This window comes from Sceloporus undulatus, chromosome 2, assembly GCF_019175285.1.
Source record: "Sceloporus undulatus isolate JIND9_A2432 ecotype Alabama chromosome 2, SceUnd_v1.1, whole genome shotgun sequence".
Classification (NCBI taxonomy): Eukaryota; Metazoa; Chordata; class Lepidosauria; order Squamata; family Phrynosomatidae; genus Sceloporus; species Sceloporus undulatus.
Genome location: NC_056523.1, coordinates 269,100,835 through 269,124,613, shown reverse-complemented (window position 1 = coordinate 269,124,613; position 23,779 = coordinate 269,100,835). Strand labels below are relative to the sequence as shown.

Here is a 23,779-nt window from a genome sequence, read left to right as displayed (position 1 = left end):
AGACCATGAAAGGTTGAGGCCCCAGGGATCTGGACACAAGGCCTTTCTCACAACTTGGGACCCAAGGCAGGTTATTTATGTGTGTGTGTGTGTTGTAAAAATATAACAAATAAATAAATATAATTGTGTGTGTTGTAAGCCGCCTTGGGTCTCAACCTGGGAGAAAGGCGGGATAAAAATGTAATGCATAAAGTAATATAATATATATTTGTAAGCCGACTTAGGGCCCAATTTGGGAGAAAGGCAGGATAAAAATTTTAGATATAGATATAGATATAGATATATATGTTGTAAGTTTGGGAGAAATGTGGGATACAGATTAAGTAAAAATAATATGGAGCCTCGTGGCACCTTCGTGCCTTGTCCAGATTATATATATATATATATATATATATATATATATATATATATTGTGTGTATATTAAAAAAGCACTTCAAAAGCAGTTAAAATAATCCACTTAAATTATTATTATTATTATTTACTCCTCAGTCTCTGGTTGTGTGTTTAGACTGCATTTCCACTGGAGGAATAACCCAGTTTGACACCGCTTTAGCTGCCATGGCTGAGTGCCATGGGATTCTGGGATTTGTAGCGTTGTGGGGGTGCTTAGCTTTCTCTGTCGGAGAGCTTCCGGTGCCACAGCAGCAGGGAGACTACAGATCCCAGGATTCCATGGGAGTTACAGCAGTGTCAGAGTGGATTATTGATGCAGTGCGGACGCAGCCTTTTGGTGGCCGAAACAGACTGCAGAAATAGTCCAGTTTGAGATCGCTTTAACTGGCCTTGCTCAATGCTAGGGAATCCTGGGAAGTGTTGTGAGACATTTGGCCTTCTCTGTCGGAGAGCTCTGGTGATACAACAAACTACAGTTCCCACAATTCTCTAAGCGCCTGGACAGTTAAAGCAGTCTCAAACTAGATTGTTTCTGCAGTATGTTTTGGACCTTAGTGACCAAACGGTTGGGTCCTTTTTACACGCAAAGAGACTGTAGCCATGTTAATCCCTTGGTCTTGCAAAGGGGTCTTGTGGCACCTTGGAGACTTACCTGTGCAAAAGACCTTTTTTGCCTTCCTCAGCAGGAGCTTTTGTAGACTAGGGCTGCATCTGCACTGGAGACAAACGATCCTTTTGGCACCACTTGAGCTGTTGCAGCTCTGTACCGTGGCATCTTGGGAACTGTAGTTTGCTAGGGCACTATAGTTCTCTGACAGAGGAGCCTAAAATGTCTCAACACTAGAATTCCCAGAATTTCATAGCCTTGAGCCATGGCAGTGCCAAGTGGTGTCAAACCGGATTGTTAACACAGTGCAAATGCAGCCTAGGTTACTTCACCTGCACCGGTTCATTCTGTGCATTTGAGTAAGCAGATTACCAAACCACACATAGAGTTGCTATTCCACTTTAACTGCATTCTGGGATTTGCAGTTTAAGGAGGGGGCATTTAGAATATTCAGCCAGACAGCTCTTAGGCCTCACTGAACTACAAACCCCAGAATGCAACAGGAGGCAGCCAGAACAGTTGAAGTAGAATAGCAACGCTATAAGAGGGCAGTGCAGTAATGAGGCATGTCTAGGCATGCTTATGCTCCCAGCTCCTTTCTTTCAGTTAAGTCTCCAAGGTGCTGCAAGATCCCTTTGTAAGGAAATGGGGGACACTGAGAGGCCTTGTGTCTGCAGAGCACCCCTGCTGACATCGTCAAGGGGCGCCCGGGCCACACTTGGCTGATAGCACAAACCATGAGGTTTGCCTGGGTTCCCGGCCTGGGCAATGCTTGATGAACTATGCTTTATCCTAAGAATGGCCCATCGCCCTCCAGTGGGGAAGATGGGGCAGAGATTCCCATGAGCTCAGGGCTTATTTAATGTATTTTCTTTGCTGCCCAAACAAGAAACAAAGAAAAGAGGTGGGGGTACATGACCAATGGGAAAAGGGCCTCAAGAGTGAGGTGAAAGGAATGGAGTTAAGAGAGTTGTAATATAATTTAGGGATATGATTGTTTAGGTTGAAAGAAATACACTCGTCCCTTCACATTTGCGGATTTGATTGTTCACTGATTTTAATATGTTCTCTCTAGGAATATCTAGGTACTCCAGTGCAACTCTGTGGTCAACTTTAACCAAAAGTCACACCGAAGGACCTAGAGAGAACACTCCACTGGGCGTTTGTATCTCCTCCAGCGCAATTCTGTGGTCAATGTCTGGCAGACCTAGAGATTCCTAGAGAGGTGTGCTCTCAGGTAAAAACATTGTGGTTTTGTTATTTGCATTTTTTCCACATTCACAGGGGACCTGTGCCCCTAACCCCAGCAAATGTGAGGTTTTCTCTGGTATGTAAATAGTCTTCCTTCTTGCCTAACTGCTTTATATTCTGCCTTTTCCCCCAAACCAGGGAATCAACTTTCAAATGAAAACGCAATACATCATACCAAAAATGGCCTGGAACTTTTTCCCCTGACCTCTTGATAGACAATATGATGTAGATGCATGTCTTTGTCCCATTCTTTGCATTTTCCTCTTGCCTTCAGTTCTACCCATTCATCTTGGTGACTAATGAATGTGGTGTCAGAAAAGGCATAAAGCAAGCTTCCCCTTTGCATCATCTTCCTCCTCTAGGAATTGTTCCTATAGGAATTGCTGTGGGGGACATTACCAGGCAGTGACTGTGTTCCTTTTTGTAAAGTCTTGTGTGGACCTTTTTAACAGTTTCTTTGAAGCTTCACAGCAGCATACTGTAATGTACTCCACACCGTAATCCACTCCTATGATGGCAGGCACTTGGGAATTTTGATCCCACTGCTGCCACCAAATTATGTGACAACCCACTTTTGACTTCTCAAGTTCAGTAGTGTGTTTTGTGTTTCAGAAGTCAGGCCACGTGTTTCTTGAAACAATAACAAAAGTTTATTTTAAAATAGAATTGTATAAAGTATCAATGATATGAAGTTGTTGTTATAATTTTTCCTTGTGTTACTTAGTTACATTTTCATTCTTTTATTCTTAGACTTAGTAGTGGCTTAGATTTCTTAGGAGCCAACTGTTTCCCAGCAGTCAGGGTCCTAACTTCCTGTATTCTGGGTTAGCTCCTCCCAATTTGCTCCTGTAGGCAGGGACAGTAGAACAAAGACCGGCCCCTATATAGGGAGGAGCTAGCTCCCCTGGGCCTCAGTCTTGTTCCTGCCTATGCTCCTAGCAGGATGTGTCTCTTCGAGCCAGCAAAGTTTTTCCTTTCGCCGACTAACTCAGCCACCAAAGCTATTGTATACTGCAGGATAATAAAGAATCTCTCAATTTCAGACTCTATTACTGCCCCTCACTGGACATAACAGACCCTTCTTGGTCTGAAACCTAGCCCTAACTGACTGTTCCCTCTGGACCTCTCAGAACTCAGTCCTCACTCGGACTCAACAGTTCCCCAACTGCCAAATCCCAACTGACTCTCCCCTCTATCAGCATGGGATTTTCAAAAGGCCCAGCCCACCTTCTATTGGCTGGTCTGCTGCCCTCTGATTGGTCAGCCGGGTGTTCTATGCGCCACACACCTTCCTCCTTTAACAGATTCATTGACACATAACCAACTGGTTATGTGTGTCAGTGAAATCCCAGTTAATGTTATACTTACCCGTTTATCAACATTATAGTTTATGAATATTATACATAACATCACTCTTCAAGTCGGAGAGTATTGTATTTGTTTTTACATGGTAAAACATGGTCTCTAATCCTTTTGTTTGTGTGTTGGCTTTATGACATTTTTTCAAAAGAGTTTTAACTTCTCTGTCTTAAGAGTTTAGCATATTTTCTAGTCTGGCACTCTGTGTACAGATCTTCAGTTTTTGACTTCATGTTTTCAAGCTCATTTTGACCTTTATTGGCTTTTTGATGCAGAATCTGATTTACTTGTTCAAAATCATATAGTTGTTCTTGCAACTTATTATTTTCTTGTATTACAGCCCCTCTCTCTCTCTCTCCTTTTGAATAAACCTCTCATTTGTCCCATCTAGCAAACCCTGAAGGTTGTGAATATCTTTTTTATATTGATGTAGGGTTTCATTAGCACTTTTTGATTAATGTTTCGTATCAGAAATTATATATTCCAGCTCTGAAACAGTCTTTTCTTTATTATCTAAACTTGCCTTTTTAGTAATAATTTCTTCTGTTTTTCCTTCCATAAGACCTTGTAACATCTGGTTTTCAGACTCCAGATTAGCTACTTTTTCATCAATTACTTCATCCTGGTTTTTAAATTTTTCTTTAAAAACATGCAGTTTTTCTGTTAACTTTTATCTCCTCACTCAGACTCAATAGTTCCCCAACTGACGCTCCCCTCTATCAGCACGGGATTTTCAAAAGGCCCAGCCCACCTTCTATTGGCTGGTCCTCAGCTGTCCTCTGATTGGTCAGCCGGGTGTTCTATGCACCACACATACAGCTCCTGTTTATTGGACTTTGATAATTCACTTAATACTCATTTCTTAATCTTAACCTACACAGCCGAGTTGAAAACTTGTACACAAAAGTCATACAGTCCCATTCCTACAACTGTGTTTTGTTAAAAACATCCTAGATCAGGGGAACTTGAGCTGAATTGAACATGTGGGCAGGTGAAGTGAGTACTTAAAACATTTGCCTTCATGTGAATGCACAGGAGCTGTGGTGCAGTTCAGTCAAATGGGGAGTGAGGTTTAGAAACCTACACCCACCCTTTTTCTTAGCCCAGGTTAGTCTCTGAATTTGCTGGGGGCTGGGTTAAGCACTCATAAATTCTGCTTATGTGGAACATACTGTATTTGATACGATTCTAAGCTTATTTTTTGTGCTTTTCATCAAGTTCCATTAGTGAACACTAAGCATGTTTGTTGCATTAATTAGATATCTTTAGGTTTATTAAAACCACATTTGTGAAGATACTGCTTCCAGGAATAAATTCTGTAGAGTATATTATTGTATATACTAAATTATTTGTTCATATTAAAATAACATTTATAATATCATTATTACTTTTTTCAGGCATAGGCAAGTCCACCTTCATGTTTGGGTGACAGATACTTATACTTCAATATAGGTATGGAACCTACCAATAGTTTGCTCCCTTCAACTGTTCAAGAAATAAAGATCTGTATTGATTGATTCACATTATAGTGTGTACTTTGCCTTTGTGTTGCCCATTCATTATTGCCTACAGTGAATGTGGTGTCAGAAAAGGCATATATTAACTCTAGCTGGCATGTGTTTTAGAGTGGGACATGCACCTTCTCTGCATTTCAGCTAGAACATAATAGAAGGATTAGATTACCAACTGTTAAATATTAGCAGCAACAAAACAATTCCCCTGCCCTTACCACAGGTTACATTACTAAAATCAAAGCTTGTGGGAAGTTTCCAGGCATGAATTCTTTTGTTGAAGGATTGAGAATAGTTCAGTTGTAGTACAGAAACCAAATTCCAGACCTCACATTTCATAAGCCACATTTAGGACTATACTATAGGTGGCATAGTCATTACTTGTTCTCATTTTCTGGGACATCCACTTGTACATTATTAAATGGTCCCCTATATTTTTGGAGCTGTGTCCATCTTGACTCTGGAAATTCCATTTTTAAGGAAAGGCAGAGGCACAACATCCACATCAAGTTAGTTTTTTAAAAGTTAAGAGGTAGCTTAACCACATCTTCCTTTTAAAGGAAGGGTATTTTTATGCCACGGCTCCCATCAAGCCTCAAAATTGGTGTTCTAGGGGGCTCATGGTAGATCAGGGTCAGTGTCTGAATGTCTGGTGTGCAGTGGGGGGTGTATGTCTCTCCAGATGTTGTTGGACTGAAATTTGGTCAGACCTACCCAGCATAGCCAATGATGAGAAATGCTGGAGGTTGTAATTCGACACTATATGGAAAGCTGCACATTTCCTACCCTGGCTTAGAGAACATGTTAGAGAACTTAGCCAGATTCACATGGCTGGATCTGGTATCCCCTGAAAAGCACAGTGGTTTGGGGTGGTCCTAGCTTTAATTCTTCTGTGTACATAGGCCAAAAAGTTGTGGAAACAGGAAAAGTTACAGCTACATGGTTTCTAACTATCTTTTCCATTGGTTTGCCCAGCTTGCCAGATGTTGACTCAAGACACAGCACAGCAAAAGAGATAACTTGGAACTGACTGAAGTGGGTAAGTAAATGCGGATGGCAGCTCTTGGTGACAAGATGGATGGGTAGCCCAACCTTTGACAGATGAAAGTTGAATTGACTTTAACTTTCTTTTCTCCTTCTGTGCAGTTAAAATGAGTGGACTTGGAGTGCAAAAGGCAAAGGACCAGTTTTTCCAGATAGGCTGTTAACAGAAGCATTGTTCTACAAGACCACAACAGTTACTACTCATGAAGCCTGTGTTGCAGTTGAATGCTGGGATTGCATCTTAAAACTGCAAGCTGAATTGCTAAGAGAAAAATCATCTGAGAATGAGGAGTTCTTTAAAAAGATTTTTTCATACTGGTGATCATTGGGGAGGTTCAGGTAAAATACAGTTTCAGTAATTAGAAAGTGGCAGCTAACTGAAAGCACAACAGAAGTTGGCACATTTTGAGGGACTTGGAAAATCATGAAATGTCTTTGGTTTTCACAATAATATGTCTAAAATCACATGAACAGCTTTCTAATCACTGTTTGTGATGAGCTGACTACAAACCAGCCAATCAGAAGCCAGGGGCCCTAAGCCAATCAGGTGCTGGCTTAGGAATTTGAAGATTCCGTTTGGCAGTTGAGTTTAGAATGTTGAGAGATGAAGATGGGTTTTTAGAATCCTGAGGGTTGAGGCGGTGGTTGAGTTGAGGAGACAGTTAGGGGAAGAGTCAGTTCCAGAGGGGAACTTGGTTATAGTCTAGAGGGACTTTTAACCAGTTAGAGACTGTAATTAAAAGAAGGATTATAGTAAGCCTGCGAGGCAATAGTGTAGTGTTTAAACTTAGGAAAGTAGGCAGTGTCCTTAACAGCTGGTCATAGAAATACTCTGTAGCAAGTTGAACTGTGGCAACATAGTAACCAGTAAGAAGTAACACGTGCCTGAACTAACAGTTGTTTAATATCAATTAGTTCAAGAAATATCTGTTCAAACCTTTTGTTGAATAAAGTTCATATTTTTGTTTTATCTAAAAGCTGGTCCATGCTGCTATATTACATAATACTGTGAACCTGCCACAATAAAAGGGGGGTTGTTACATGAATTAGTTGGCAGCAGGGTGAGAAAAGAAAACCCCCATAGGACTGCCATAACGTGAAGGAGTGTTGTTTGTTACACTGTTATTTAGTGATTTTTTGACAGGGATAAGCTATTCAAAACAAAATATTAAGATGTGTTTCAGACTTGTTGAAACTTTGATATTGAAATACATTTGTCTCTTCACAAATTCACTTGTTGCACTGATGGGTCAGCAGCAGAGGTGGGTGCATGAGTGCTCCTTGCCCACTGAGAAAGTGTGATCTTTCACCAAGTTTGTTTTGCATCTCTGGGTAATTAATTGAGAAGTATTGGATGCTCAGATTCATTAGTTCAGATACTTCATGAGTCTCTGCAGGTGCTGGTATTTACTGAATTTAAATAAGTGGAACAAATTCTTTGAGTATGGATAATCTGGCAAAGGAATACTTCATTTCCTCAGCAAACTGGATATGTTTATATACCATGTTTGGTGTGCTGCAGCCCAGAGATAATCAACCTGTAGATTCATGTCAATGCTCAGCCCACCTTTAAGTGAAATTGTATGAGGTGATATAGGATAAATGGGAATAAAAAAGATCAGAGTGAGAATGTGATTCCCAGTTGGGACACAGCTTTCCAGCTGTTATCAGACTGCAATTCCATTGCTATGCCTGAGACTAATGGTTATAACAAAAATAATGCATGTCATTTCTTCCACAAAATTTACTTATATTTGGAATAAATAATTGAAAACAATGCAATTCCTAAGTGCTTTTTTTCCTTTCACTAGGAGAAAGGCAAAGCCACATCAGTGCCCATTGTATCCATCAACTATTTTTCAATAAATTAAGAAACCCCCATGATAAATTTACCTCAGGGTCGCTGTAAGTTGGAAATGACTTGGAAGGTATGCAAAGATGATATACTCAGAGAGCAAGGATGGACAACTGGAAGGGTACAGCTACATTTGTTATGTCTCTTTGCAGACAGTCTAGTGATTTTTGTCTTACTTTATTGTGACAATCCAAATCTGAACTATCCTGTGTTCAAGAGAGATTCCTGGCAAGGTATGAATAGTAGGATATCTTTTTTAAAAATTGGACATATAAATGAATTGCAGGTTTGAAATAGAACTGTAATGTAGGTTTCATTTGTATCACTTCCTGTTCTGTCATTTAACCTCAACAAGTGTAACAATGTGTGCTCTCCAGTTTTCTCTCAAATCTGTTTTGCAGAAGCTTAGGGAAGAATGTTCATTGTGGTGTGTCCTCCCCCCACCAGCCTCTGAGCCTTCAGTAGTTTGGCCCAGTCATTTCCCAGCAGCTGATACATTCAGGTATAGGGCATGTGTGTGCTGGTAATTCACATGCATTCCATGATGCATCTTTAGAAGATCAATCACACCAATATAGGGACCACTACTTAAGAAAGTTTTAAGAATATTGCCCATACTCCTTCAACTTTTGAACACAAACACGTTCTATGGCCTGTTACAGACTGCCAAAATAAAGCTGCTTCGGGTCTCTGGAGGTATGCTGTTTAAATGATGCATGCATCCTAAGAATCTGGAAGCTGCACCAAAGCTGCACTCCAGTGCTTAGGAATGGAGTGTGGCTTTGGTGTGACCTCCAGACTCTTAGGACCCATGCATCATTTAAATAGCATACCTCCAAAGAGACTCTTTTGGCAGTCTGTAACAGGCCTATGTTCTATATTATAATTTGATGCTCATAGACCTACAGCTGTGGCAAACATCCTAAGAGCTTTGGCAATTATGACTATATGGAAAAGCATCAACTGCAGCTACAATGGCTCATTGAAACTTTTAAAAGACAAAATCTAAAAGGAAGTCATTTTCCATATCCAGTAAAGTCTACAGAATGTTGTGTATAAAGATATCCTATCCATGTGCTCACAGCACATCTGGCAATTACTTTTCTGATTGCCATTTGTGGTATCAAATAACTACCTCACCCAGGGTTTCCACAATTGGCTGTCATCAGTTCTGGAACGGGAATAGTTGATGGCTACTGCACATGAAACCATTTTAATAAGTCTTGTGAGTAGCTTTATTTGTTCAAAAAGCCAGTCATCTCAGAATAACCTCGTTAACAAAACTAGTCTTGGAAGAGTATTTCATAGTGTGAATGCCTGCTTTTCTTTAGGCTTGTATCCAGTCCCATCTTTTCAGCTACTGCAGTTGAACCTTTTTGTTTGCACATTCAAGGAGCAGCATCCACTCAGTCCTTTGCTGCAGTAATCAACTCTCTATCTTTAGCCGTGACACTTGAACAATTTTTATTGTCTTGGTACTGTGTTTTCCATCCAGCTTGCTGGTTGATGTTTGTGCTTTTTCTTCTATCAAGCTGTCTTTAGATCCACTGCACCGCTGAAGAAAACAAATGCATAGATAAGTATTTTAAATTATAACTGAAAAGTAATTAGACTGTTTTCACTATTCTAGTCTCAGACTTGCAAAGGAATTAATACCAACGCAAAATATGTTATTTAAAAAACAGGAAGCACTTTAAACTAATACATGATCTACACAATGGACATGCTAGCTGAGATTGAACAAAAAAGCTGTTTCTTCTGGGGCAATGTTAACTTCTACCAGATAAATCTCTTCCCCGTCCCCCTCTCCCTTCATGAAGAATTCACTTTCTTCCTGTGCCCTGGTGCAACACAGTCATTTAGAGGGGCAGGGGTAGCTGAAGAGTGGTCTAGTGGTCTATTAGGTTCCTACAACTGGATATACAAAGATGAAGATATCAGAAGATGTTTGAATGTAGTCAAGACACTGGCTGTCTTCCACTCATATGCCACTAAATAGCTATGTCAGGCAGGCCCAGGAGGAAGATGAATTTTTACAAGGAAGGTTACTGCATGAAAGAGAGAGACACCTCCTTCCATGATAACCATAAAAGGAAATACAAAGGTTTAATTAATTCATTGTATAATAAGAGTCTGATCCTATGTGTATTTATTCAACAGTAAATCCCTTAGAGAGTTGAACTAGATATGATGCTAAGTACCTCATTTAAAATGCTAGAAGACTGCACATTTCAAGGTACAGTATTAACTATTTTCATCCCTGCAACAGTTGCCTCTCCCCACTTTGTAGCAGCAGAAGCTCCATATGGTGCTTCCAAGGTTAAAATAATAAGTGGAGATTTCAACCACATTTTGTGGTAAGGAAATGGTTAATCCTGTCCCTATACTGTGTTCACAAGGTATGAAGCTTCACTGCTGTGTTTGAAGTACATAATGTGACAACTAGTGTAAAACCATTTTTTGCTAATAGAAATAATTTAGGTTTACAGCCTTTATATTAACAATCTGTTGTCTAACTATGATGAGAAAAAGCTCAAGTGTTGCAAAATATGATGGAAACCAATAAACAATACTCAAAATGAATTTATTTTGAAATTTCTTTTTAAAACATCTGTTGTGGATAGCAACTATAGAAGCAAAACAACTACCAACCTGCTGAACGACTGTGGTCATGGGGCACTGAGCATCTGAGGAACGGGTTACAGGTAGCGGAGGTACGAGGTCTGTTTTTGAGCTGAAAAACAAAATGCTGAATATACAGGTTTGAAGTATTGAAGCTTTTATCTAAGATAAGACTCACTAGTCATAGGCTTTTAAACTGAGAAGTGCCAATACATCACAACTGAAATACAAAGATGACTTTTTGTTAGAAAAGGCAACATCTAATGTATGCATAATCTTCTGAATCTCTCCCCACCTCCCTCACCAATTGGCTCCATAGGGAAGATGGAATCTATTTTTATAGAAATGTCCATTCACCAGTGGATAGATAGCCTAGATAGAATCTAATGATTGAATCTCAACCATTAACTGAATAATGTGAATAACATAACTCATAACTTTGAAATGTACCTAAGAGCTGCTTGGCACCTCTGCAAGACTTAATGTTGTAAGTTCTAAATCCACATTGCTTCCCATAATGATTTAAGTGAGGCAATGACCTCTTTTTCTCCAAGGAATTTCACAAATTTTTAATGAAGAGGCAGAGGGCAACTGTTTTCATATACAGTACTGGCCTTTGCTTTAATAGAATAGCATGACTATTGCAGATTTCTGCTTCTGAAAATACAAGGAGGTCATGGATCCTGTCAGTAATGGTGTAAAGTCTCTCCAGTCATTGCTGAGTAAATTGAAAAGTTTAGTAATAAGCTAAAGTGCAAATCATGGCTCTCTTTCCTCAGATTTTCCCTAGGATTCAGAGTGCACCAAATATCTTAAGACAGGCTAGAGAACCTGTGACCCTTCAGATATTGATGGATTCCAGCTCCCACCAAAGCCAGCCACCATAGCCATATTCAAACATAATGGGTGTGAGGTGTCTAACAACATCTGTGTAAGCATCTTGTTAAACATCGGTTGTATATAACCTGCTAGGAGGATAGAACTCTTTGCCAAGAGATCAGCCATCACTTAAATATTGAACATACTTCACTTCTGACAGAACAGATCTTTCTCCATCAGAACACTGGGACCGGCGATACTGGCGATAGCTTCGAGGGGAATGAGAGTGTCTAATGCGAACAGGGTCACCTTGAGTCCTAAAGGGGAAAGAAAATTTCCAGGCACAGATTACTTTCTCTGGGATTGCTTATCCAAAAAGATAAAAAAGCCAAAAGCCAGCAATCTCATTTTTAGGGTAACATCCACACTTTAATGAGTGGTGTGATGGAAAGGGGGGGCAAACAGGCCATTGTTCCACCAGCAGGAATTCTGCCACCTTCAATAAAAATATATTTCAATCACCAAATTTCTAGCTTTGTAGTAATACAAAAGTTGATTAAGCATTTAAAAATAGTAAAGAAAATGGGTAGGCAAAATTACCAACAACATAATCCAATTTGCCTTCAAAATCTCTCCCTTTCCCAAATTTGCCCCCAGAATTGAGGAAAGGGTAGCCAGCCATGGAGCAGACATAGGTTTTGCCCCATTACAAGCAAAGGGAAAAACAAAATAACCCGAAGAGATAGAAAGAGAATATGGGAGAGAATTGTTACTTTCATCCACCCTGCAGCTGGAAGTGTGGTAGGGCTTAGGATACGATCATTCCATTGCCTTTGCTTCCATCTAGCATTTGTTCCTGAGTGTTTCAAAACATTTGGAGGCAGGGAAGAGACAAGATGGTGAATCTTGTAACAAAATTAATTTCTTGACCTGACTAACACAAATAGGGGTGTGTGAATTCCAAGAAAAGATTATCAACGTTTGTGTTTTAAATCCAGTGTTACAATTCTTTGTTTCTCCCTACTCAGTGATGTGGCAGAATCACATTGTGATGCACCATGTGATTTCACTCCTGTCAGAAGCACTTGCTCATATCACTACATGGAATTCCCAAGTGGCCAATTATTGGAACGAAACGGAAGCTTGTTCTGAGAGGAGCATCAACTGTGTGCTTTGGCAACAGCTGGAAATGTGCTGAGGAAGCAGGGTCAAGTGTGTGTCAACCAGTCACTTTAAACAATCAGAGTAAGAGAGGATTTTAAAGTGTTTGTGAGAAAATGTGGCTTCACTGTGTTTCCTCCAAATCTCTAGGTTTTCAGCATCATTCAACATGATGTTGAGAAAACTGACATTAATGCCACTGAGCCAAAGGAGATGTTAGTAAAAATATTCATTGATATCTCTCTCTGAAATACATTATTTAATAAGGACAATATTAAAGCCAAAAGACCACAATGAATAATATAGTTTTGGCCACCCAGAAGGAAGATAATAGGATGAGGAGTGGGTAAAATATGGCCCATAGACCATGTACAGCCCTCCAGAAGTTTGGAAAAAAAAAATCCTTGGTCTTTTCCTGTTATAGAAACAAAAATCCTCTCCTGAGCCTAGAACAGCCCAGAAGGAGCAAAAATGCCCTCACAGAGACACCCTGAGAGAGCTTGGGGGCAATTTGGGCAGGGGGCAAGGAGTATATGAATGGGGATGCAGCCCTCCAAAGTCTCTGGGGGGACAATTCGGCCTGCTAAACTCCAGCAGTTGTCCACTCTTCAACTACATGTTTAAATACAGAACTGACAGAAATCACAGTAGAAGGGAGTGAGATTTGATGCGAACAGCATAGCAAATGTCTGGATAAGGCGCATAGCAGAGATTTTAAAAGTTCTGTATCCAATGCACAACTCCTTACAGATTTAACTTTCTAGGAACAGAAATATCAAAATGGGAAAAAACCCTTACTCTACTTTGGTATATGGAATCTCTCTTAATTGTTCCTCAGATAGGCCAGATGGATCCACAAGTTCTTTTCTGGAGAAAGATTAGAGATAAAAGATGTTACACAACCATATTTATTTATTTATTTATTTATTTATTTATTTATTTCCCGCTCTTTTCCCGGGACTGGGACTCAGAGCGGCTTTACAGCAATTAAAAAACAAACAAACAGAAAGTACAATTAAAACATTTTAAAAATAAATAGATAAATGACATGCATTAAACAGAATGATTAAACTAGTCCAACATTCCTGTCTGTTCTTATAGTGATTACTTAAATGCCTGTTTGAACAGATAGGTCTTCACCTGCCGTCGGAAAGCCATCAAGGAGGGAGCCGTTCTTATCTCCCTGCATAACTATATGCATTAAAAACACTGCTATATTATTTATTCAAAAGTAACTGCTCCTCTCCATAGAAATACTTACTGGATGTGTCTCCATAATTCTTCCTTTGCTTGCACATCTGGACTTCTCCTATTAAAAAATAAAATAAAATTTTCATTTCTATTCCACTTTTGTCAATTACAAAATGCAAACAAAAATGGATATCCTTGTCATGTGAATATCCCAGGTAAACACTGTATACTGTAATTCTGTCAACCACAAATAATGATTTAACTGGTTGACATTTGCACAAAAGTACAGTTTCCAATTTTCATGACATGTAAATGTCATTTTGGACTAAGTTCTGAGTGGAATCACAATTTGTTTTCCAACAGTCTTCTGCAAAAGTACACATAGAAAATACAAAACAAATCTGTTTTAAGCTTTTGATGAAAACATACCAATTCAACTATTCTCTTCCTACTGCTGGTCACTGGAAAATGAATATTGCTTTGTGTGTTCGTTAGTTCTAAGGGAAAGGGGATTTGACGTGCAACTATAGTTCATATTTAGTCACCAATAAAGCGAACTTTTAAAAAAAGAATGCCACACACCCCTCTCCATAGACATTATTGACACTAAAATCACAGAAAGATTACATGACATGCAAGACTCATGATTCATATTTCATCCCAAACCTGTCAAGGCCATTGATTTATGTTGGTTTGTGTTATTGTGTCTTTCACTTTTTTCTCTCTTGCTCCTCACCTCTTTCTCTTTGCTTGTTCCTTTTTCCTCCTGAGTGCCTTTGCTGCCCTAAGGCAGAAAGCTCATGCATTAGTTAACAGTGGAGGGAGGGGGGAGATTTAATAGTATCTTTCAGCCCTTAATGCTGAGCTGTTTTCTTCTTTCATTAAGCCCCATTCACTCAAAACAGCAGCTGAGAACTCTGCTCTTACCCCAAGGGACTGGCATCCCTTTCTGAATCTATAATAACCAGGCACCAGGGGGACATGAAAGCAATTCATGCTTTTCAAGTAAGACCTGCATGAATGGCTTTGATAATGCTGATGTCCCATCTACCATAGCAAGGCAAACCCTGAGGTCAGTGCTTAGCTAGCTTTCGTATCCTCACATATCTGTGCTATATGCTAAATGAGGACAGACTAGTCCTTTTTGAAAAACCAAACTAAGATTCATAGTGTATTTGACTGTATAGATCACAAAAAGCTATGTTTGGTTCTAAAGGTTATGGATGTGAGAGTTGGACAGTGAAAAAAAAGTTGTGGTGCTGGAGAAGAGTGCTAAAGATACCATAGACAGCCAAAAAGACAAACAAATGGGTTCTAGAACAGATCAAACCAGAAATCACCCTGGAAGCCAAACGATGAAACTGAGGCTGTCATGTTTTGGCCACATCATGAGAAGAGATGACACTCAAAAAGACATTGATGTAACAATTCTATAAGGTTTGTCAAGCAGAGAATGAGTGTGACCAGCCCATGAGAGGTTTTATATCTCAGTGGGAAACAGAACCAAAGTCTTCTAAGTTCTAGTCAACAACACAACACTACACTACATTGATTCTATGTAACTCAACTATCTATCTGTGGACATGGAGATGGATGGATGGATGGATGGATGGATGGATGGATAGATAGATAGATAGGCAGGCAAAAGTATGCTGTTTGGCATTTCTAATACTAAAACACATTGCAAAAAATTGTGCTTGGATTCACTGATAGAGGTATAGTAAAAACCTAAATGTCTATGTGTGGGGGGGGGGGGGCAAGGAGAGATGATTTATACACCGTGATATGTGCTATGAGTCCCACCTACTTTATGAAGAGGCACAAACCGATATTTGACAGCAAGGATAAGAGCAAAGAAATCCATCCTTTAAGGTTTAGAGAGAAGGTTTTGTTCTGCCTAACATTAAATTTTGCCTGTTCTTAAAAGTGCACTGAAAAATAGACTGTAGCTACTGTACAGTTACTAATAGCATGAGCCATTCTATCAAAAGGTGTGAGTGACAGGAGTTTGAGCAATAGTTTCTGCTTTGCATTAGGATGTAATCCCAGTCCACCCTCCTGGTCTTAAAAGCATCCATCAGCATTCTTGTATCACCGCTTTACCCCTTCATTCTGTACAGACCAGATCAGCTGCACAAAAACTGACAAAGGAGCAGTGGGGCATTCCCAGACCCTTGTGCTTAAACCTACCACAGCAACACAAGATTACTTGAACTGTCACAAAACCCTCAGAATAAATATGGCGCTTTTAAGACTTGATGGCCTCGCTACAGTTTTACACTTTTTATTAAACTGGCAGTTGAATTCAAGCACTAGCAAAGATAATTTGTTTGTTTTAAAAATCAATCTAAAAGTATCTGTCATTGTTTGAGAAATACAGGCCTGTTACAGACTGCCAAAATAAAGCTGCTTCGGGTCTCTTTGGAGGTATGCTGTTTAAATGATGCATGGGTCCTAAGAGTCTAGAGGTCACGCCAAAGCCACACTCCATTCCTAAGCACTGGAGTGCAGCTTTGGTGCAGCTTTCCAATTCTTAGGATGCATGCATCATTTAAACAGCATACTTCCCAAGAGACCCGAAGCAGCTTTATTTTGCCAGTGTGTAACTGGCCACAGTTTCTCAAGAGGATAGTATATATTGAGCATGTTAATTACAAATACAATTCTGCATCATAAAATGAGAACTCTACTGTAGTTAAATCTCACAATGTCATCATCTCCCCAAACCTACCTTTTCAGCCTAGCCATGTCCTAATCAAAGGGTTTCCAAGGGAGTGCAGTTCAAGATGCTGGGAAATGATGTTGGAAGTGCTCTTCCAGTCACAGGAACCACTGAAAACAGGAAGCTGGTGATAACCCTTGGGGTCCTGAAGCCCAGGTATCATTTTCCTGCACCCAAACCACAGTACCTTGGAAGCCCTTCACTGGGGGCACTCTCAGGCTGAGATGGTAAGTTCTGAGGGTTACATTCAGTCATTAACAATCACAAATGTGAGTCCGCAGTAGTCACAAAATTGTAAGTCCAGTTTACGATCTCATAACTCTCGAACAGGATGCCAGCCGTTATATTTAGTTTAGTCACTCTACCAACACATAGTAAAGGTTTCCATATATAGATCTGATGTAGCAAACCACCCAAGCTGTATACCCAGCAAAACTCTCAAGAAGGATGTAGTTCTACTGCTCTGAATAATTTGTGCAATTCTGTACACAACATGTTGTTCTCTGGACTAAAGCCAACATATGCTACTCTGGTTAAAGCCATTGCTCCACAATTATTTTCCTATGTATGGATGCCCCCAACATCAACAGATTCTATTTAAAGTTTTAAAATTTTAAAACTGGCTGTATGATTGTCTACACATGTACTGGTGAAACAGTTTTACATGCAGAAGGTCTCATGTCATGTTTGGTTTTTTTTTAAAAAAAAGCAAGGGACAGGAAGGACCTCTCTCTACCTGGGAATTGCTATAACATTTTTTTTTTTACATTCTTTCATATATAAGCCCTATTCAGAGCTTCATTATATAGTTAGATTGAACACAAGAGGTGTACCACCTTCATCATGATGTGCAGAGAGCAATCATTTGAAGAGGAGAGCCTATTGTTATTATCATCACCATCATCATCTTACCCACCTCTCCCTAAAGCTTGAGAAAGTGTAAAACATAGATTAAAATACATAGCAATGAGTGGAGACATTCCATACACTCAAGAACCATTGTAAATAAAGCTTCCAGATTCTGTGGGGTCCCTCTAAATGTAGCAGAGGCTCCTTCTTCACATTGCTGCTCTCCAAATGAGGAGAGGGAAAGGGGGGGGAGGCTACCATGCACCCCTTCTTGTTATGTTTATATTAACCATATCTAGAACCCCTGAAATGGACTGTGGTCTTTTCCATCAATAAATCAACTGGAGACACTCTTTCTACTTATATTAATTTCTAAGAAAAAGAAAAGTCAGGAAGATAGCATTCTCCAGATCGTCAGGCAAGTTGTGATGAAAAGACGTCTAGGCAGAGGAAAATGAGGAAAATAAGGAATAGGCGGAAGGGTGATTTGATGGGAAAGCCAATTATCTGTCTGTCCAAACCTAATTTATAATATTCAGATTGTCCACAAGGGGGAGCCTCATTTAGATTGCACATTTACTAAACAGAATTATTTTAAGTTGGCATTATGCTTTGCTTCAATTTCCTCAGAGGAAGAGCAGTTTTACTCTACACTTATCAGAATGGCTAAATTGCATTTGCTTTTGATTATCTAAAAGCACTGTAGTCCTCAAATACAAATGTATGGCTGCATCCACACTGCAAAAGTAATGCAATTTGACACCACTTTAACTGCCATGGCTCAATGCTATAGAATTCTGGGAACTGTAGTTTTGTGAGACATTTTGCCTTCTCTGTCATAGAGCTCTGATGTCACAGCAAACTACGGTTCCCAGAATTCCACAGCATTGAGTCACAATAGTTAAAATGGTGACAAACTGTACTATTTCTGCAGTGTGGATGCAGCCTATGACACTCTCTAGCTTATGCTCATTCTTTGTATTCAGAACTTCAAATAAGATGACAGCTGGAAATTCTATGGTATGCATATTAAAATTCTCAAAAGATAAGTATGCATTGGAACATGGGTATCGAGGCTAAGAATGTAGCGGGACATGTATTAATTTCAAAATTCAAATACAGCCTTCTCACTAAACTATAATCCTAACTAGAGAATAAATCAACACTTATATCACTCCTTTGATTTAACGGGTCTACAAAATTAGTTCTAGATTATGCAATTGCTTTTCACATTTCCTCCTGCAATTACTTCATCGTAGAAAAGGCCAATTTACATAAAGCCATTTTTGGTTTAAATCCTGAGCATAAGATAGCAGTTAGGGAATGAAGTATTTAAAGATATGTCTAGGCTTAGGAAGTGGCACTCTGAGGTCTTGCTGAACTAGATGTCAACAAGCCCTCAGTTCTGTCCTTCCATCTGTAACTTTGGAACCATTCATCATATTTTTCCTCATGCTGCTTTCCTATTAGCTTTGTTCCAACCAACAAGTATCTAAAATTCTCAAAAGATGAAACAATTTTAATATACTGTATTTAGATTACATAAGGCAAACATGAACATCAGGGAAAATACACTAGATCTGTCTCCAGATTGAACATAAGTCAGTTTTAAAAATTCATTGCCTTTTTTATTTCATTGAATAACGGAAGCTTGAAAATGGAAGGAAAGAGTAGATTCCCTGGAAAATAATACCAGCTCATTCTTTTAGAAAACAGCAAGTGTGGACTTTGCAGTTTATTTAGGCAGGTATATTTTCTTCAGTAGGTGGCAGGAAGCTCAATATATTAAGTTCCAACTGCTTGTGGGAGACAGCTGTTTGATGGATTTGGAAGAATGTGATTGCACTGATAAAAAACAGAGCTTTGAAAAATTAATGTATTTTTACTATAACTCCCAAAATCTCCAGCCAGCATGCTGCCTGAAGGATACTGGTAACTATAGTTTAAAAAAAACTTTTCCAAGTCTTTTCCAGAAAATAATATGCAGAGATAAGACTTCTTGCACACCATCTTCAGCTTCAAAACTGCACTCCTGCCAGCCCACCATAGACAGGCTTATGGGAATGCTAGGAAAAAAGACCTATGTTTTGTTCCTCAGAAAAATTGCACTAGTAGCAAGCAGGGGAGCACAAGGCTGGCAGGGAGGTGAGAAAGCAGGAAGGTCTAGGTATCTTTCATGTGATCTGCAACAGATCGCATGAAAGGACTGCATGCATTCTGCTCAAATCTGCATTGGACTTATGCATCTGACAATGTTTTAACACTGTTGGATTTGGGCGTTTTACGGATTTTGGATATTGGCTTATACAAAATGAGATATCTTGGAGATGGGACCCAACTCTAAACATGAAAATAATTAATATTTTGTATATGCCTTATAAACAAAGCCTGAAGTCAGCCCTCTGTATCCATAGATTATTTATTGGAAGATTCAAGCATTCATGGCTTGAAAATATTTTTTAAAAGTATAAATTCCAAATAGATTTCGCCATTTCAAATAAGGAACACTATTTTCCTATGCCACTGTATTTAGCAGTACTTGAGCATCCACAGATTTTGGTAACCATGGGGAGTCCTGGAACCAAACCCAGAAGATAACAAGGGCCCACTGTAGTTTTATACACAAGATTTTTTGAATAATTTTGTGCGTGAAACAAATTTTGTGTACACTGAACCATCAGAAAGCAAGGGTGTCACGATGTCAGACATCCATGTAGACGATTCTAAATATTCAGATTTCTGAATACTAAATAAGGGAGACTCAACCTGTATAAGTTTAAGTTTTCTGCTTAAACTAAGAATTGTCAGAGTATCATTTTTAGAAGTCATAATTATAGATTTTTTTTAAAAAAATAGCAGAATTAACATACGATCTAGATCTATGTTTTGATCGCCGGTGATTGGGATCTGATTGATTTTTCTCCTTTTGCCTTCTCAAAACTGCTTCCCACTGAGGACCTGAATCAACCATGTCATTCTCCTGCCGTAATCTGTGGAAAGATTAACATGATAAGAGTGAACACCTGAAGGATCACATTTTTAACAAATTGACATCATTGTAAGAAAGCACATTACATTTCACTTCCGTGTAACACTTCTAAAATATTACTCGCTTTTCCCACATGCTAATAAAAGCTAGAAGATAGAGATAAAAGCATTTGGAAGAATAATTCATTTGAGTTTATGTACCTACATCCCACTGATTTCAGTAGAAGATATTTAAGCACAGATTTTTTTTTAAAGTTAGTACAGTCAGCCCTTCTTATACACAGATTTTTTATACACGGATTCAAGCATCCACATTTTGAAAATGTTCAAAAAAAAATATAAATTTCAAATATCAAACCTTGCTTTTCCATTTTTATGAGGAACACCATTTTGCTATGTCATTAAATTTAATGGGACTCGAGTATCCACGGATTTTGTTATCCGCGGGGGATCTTGGAACCAAACCCCAGTGTATAACAAGGGTCCACTGTATATATAACATGAGATTATTGTGACACCTAGCCTAATATTCATCAGCATCCAACTGTGTGAGTCTGCTAATGAAAGAAACTGCTTGTGTCCAAGCATGTGATGGTTCCTCCTTCTCTCCACAGTCTTCTGTACACCCTCCAAACCTGTTTCTGCAGACTAGGCTTTGGTGCAGATTTTGGGGAGGTTAGATGGGAACAACAACAAAAAAGGTCTGTCAGACTAAATGTTGGCCACCATGCTATCCAGCACTGACATCCAAGGTCTCACATTTAACAACTTATTAATTTCACTGCAGTACAAGGGCAAAGTGTTTTCAGAGAAAATTTTGTTATAGTGAAAGATAATATAGAACCATCCCATATTAATAAGTCAAAGCCTTAATGAAGTAACAGCAATACAGGACCATTTGTCTCTTTTAAGAAGTCTGAAAAAGCAAGTACTGAGGGTTCAAACATATACTGCATGAACAGTTAGATTCAATGTGTAAATAAGGGAAGACCATCATGAATGAGGCTGGATTTAAATCACTGGTTAACAAACCTGTAAAACTATTTATAGCTCTAGATATAGTTCTAGATATAGCATACTGCCTTATCAATCTTAGTAAGTAATTTTTTTAAAAAAAAAATCCCAAATGCCTATAAATTTATTATAGGAATAGGATTTCTAACATTGGATACAAGAGTTTTATTCCATAATTCCATATATCTATTTGATACATTGCAGAGAAATTGCATGCTCTTAATACTAGTTTGTTATTAACCAGCTTCAGGACCAGCTCATTTCTATTATGATGTTTTGAAATGCCAAACACTCTTTCCTGTGATAACAGATTAACAGGATAATTGATTCATATTGTTTGAAGGATATGATAAAATAATCTATTTTCTACCAGCCAAATAGCACCATCTGCATACCCAAAGGTTTGCCACAAATCACCCTACACAATCCAGACCACAGTGTGAAATAAGTGGAATGGTATTTACAGAGCAAACAGAGACATTACTCAAAGAAGCAGCACTGAGGACTAACATAAAAGTTCTCCAAGGTCTCTAACCAGTTTGATCTGGGGTAAAATTACTTTTCCAACCCATACATCCATCAGTCACAGCTTTAGTAGAATAAATTTCCTAAGTAGTATTAGGAACAGTTTATCAGATGCATTATCTGCCATCATTGGCAGTCTTCCTAATAATCCAGGGCAAATGGGAGCAATTGGAAATAAAGTAACAGTCAAATACTAAATTGATCTGAATTACCTGTTAGACATTCCAGCATGCACTCAGGCAAGCATGCATGACCACACATGATCCCATTCAAACTATTCAACTTATCACTGGAGCTGGAGCATGTTGCAGTTTTATGTCCAACAGATTCAAGTCTTTCGCAATGGATTTTTGTAAAATGAAAGCCAAGACACAAAAGCTTAAGTTTTTCTTCCCTATTGTTAAATGCTTGATTATGAAATATTTGTCTTTAGCATAAGGAACCAACATGACACAGTGATTTGAATGGTGGACTAAGACTCCAGGAGACCAGGGTTTGAATCCCCACTTGGACATGGAAACCTACTGGGTGATCATATTTTCTCAGCCTCAGAGGAAAGCAATGACAAGCAACCTCTGACTGAATTTTGCCAAGAAAACCTAAGATAGTCTGAATCTGACTCAAAGGCACATAACAAGTGTAGCAGCAAAAATAAGAAAAAAATATTGTGCAAGGCAGGAAAGAGAAATCAAATGTTTACAAACATTATAAAGGAAAAAACCTGTTAACTATTATAATCCAAATAATAATTCAGGTATAAGCTACATGAACATATTTCTGCTTAAATATTGTAGGCTGTAAATTAAGCTAGGCACTCTCTTTTTAGTACTTGCAGGATTTTTTTAATCACCTGTGTCTTTTCTTCCGATGTTCTCTGTTAGAGTTTTCCGATTCACTACCACTGCTGGTATTACAACGGGATCGTGATCTAAAAAAGAAAAGGCCAAAATAATTTTGGCAAAAAGCTGAACATATGTAATCAATACAGACAAATCAGAAAACAATGGTAAAGTTTTAGTATACAGTAGATCAATCAATTTCAGTCCTACTCTTATGTTATCCTGAGCCTAATATCCTTTTACAGATATGCAAGCACTTTAAACACCCTTTTCTTTATGGCTCCCTCTAATAATGAATACAAGTTGTTAAGTGCCACAACCAATGAAGCCACAAGAAGGAAGTATTAACATGCTTAAGAAAACACTGGGGTCTGCAGAAGGACAAAACATCTTGCAGGAGGAAAAAAGAAAACCAAAGATAGTCCAATGACCCTTGTGTAGCCACGAAATGTTGAGCATCAGTTGGGAAAAAACTCAAAAACGTAAGAAAGAGTAAATGATCAGCTGGCTGGCAAGAACCCTGAACTGGAAAGCAAGGAGACAACACTGAAACATATTGTTGCTGTTCTATTATTATGCGCATCCAATTTCTTACCTTCTTCTAAGTGGCTGCCCAGGTTCATTTTCACTTCCACCTGAAGGATGTCTTCGTCGTGAATAAGGAAATTTGGGTGATCTGTTGCGATCACTAGGAGAATTATATAGTCCACTAGGGTCAAATAAAAGTAAGAGTAAACTAGTGAAACATAATTTCACATCTCATGTTGGTAAGTCATTTAAAATAAAAACAACTCTGTTATTTAGTTAAAAGTAAAACTGAATTTTTTTATGTGGAGAGGTATATAATTTATAAGGTGATAAAATATGGTCTATCTGAGACTGAAAACACAATTGCTTTTGGGATACTAAAACTTTTTTAGGCAAAGAGCAATCACACACAAATCTTCAGAAAGAATAATTATATGGCATTAAAAATATTTCCATTGATACAAGTGCTATAAGAATTCACAGAGCAGAATATAAAATCA

The 23,779-nt window shown here is 38.7% G+C and overlaps 1 protein-coding gene, 1 long non-coding RNA gene and 2 other non-coding genes across 11 annotated transcripts in view; 3 read left to right on the top strand and 1 right to left on the bottom strand.

The window, feature by feature from the left end:
- The first annotated feature begins 2,175 nt into the window (after window positions 1–2,175).
- LOC121920890 lies at window positions 2,176–7,138 on the top strand. The gene is made up of 4 exons (XR_006101789.1): window positions 2,176–2,238; window positions 5,009–5,063; window positions 6,098–6,161; window positions 6,269–7,138. It is a non-coding gene; the product is annotated as an uncharacterized LOC121920890 (long non-coding RNA).
- LOC121924563 lies at window positions 2,518–2,650 on the top strand. Its single transcript, XR_006102667.1, has one exon. It is a non-coding gene; the product is annotated as a small nucleolar RNA SNORA13 (small nucleolar RNA).
- LOC121924562 lies at window positions 5,150–5,277 on the top strand. The gene has a single exon (XR_006102666.1). It is a non-coding gene; the product is annotated as a small nucleolar RNA SNORA13 (small nucleolar RNA).
- Window positions 7,139–7,223: 85 nt separating the features above from the next.
- Window positions 7,224–23,779, bottom strand: part of EPB41L4A (erythrocyte membrane protein band 4.1 like 4A) — a 125,256-nt gene continuing 108,700 nt past the window's right edge. For 5 of the 8 annotated variants that reach the window (XM_042448165.1, XM_042448168.1, XM_042448166.1 and 2 more), the window contains 8 exons: window positions 23,347–23,460; window positions 22,763–22,840; window positions 20,256–20,375; window positions 13,885–13,932; window positions 13,422–13,490; window positions 11,669–11,779; window positions 10,674–10,770; window positions 7,224–9,576 (listed from right to left, as the gene is read on the bottom strand). In XM_042448165.1, coding sequence (XP_042304099.1) covers window positions 9,448–9,576; window positions 10,674–10,770; window positions 11,669–11,779; window positions 13,422–13,490; window positions 13,885–13,932; window positions 20,256–20,375; window positions 22,763–22,840; window positions 23,347–23,460 — 766 coding nt within the window. In that variant the 3' untranslated portion in view covers window positions 7,224–9,447. Of the gene's footprint in view, window positions 9,577–10,673; window positions 10,771–11,668; window positions 12,319–13,421; window positions 13,491–13,884; window positions 13,933–20,255; window positions 20,376–22,762; window positions 22,841–23,346; window positions 23,461–23,779 lie in introns of those variants that run through there. The other 3 variants (XM_042448167.1, XR_006101788.1, XR_006101787.1) reach the window with 3 other exon arrangements.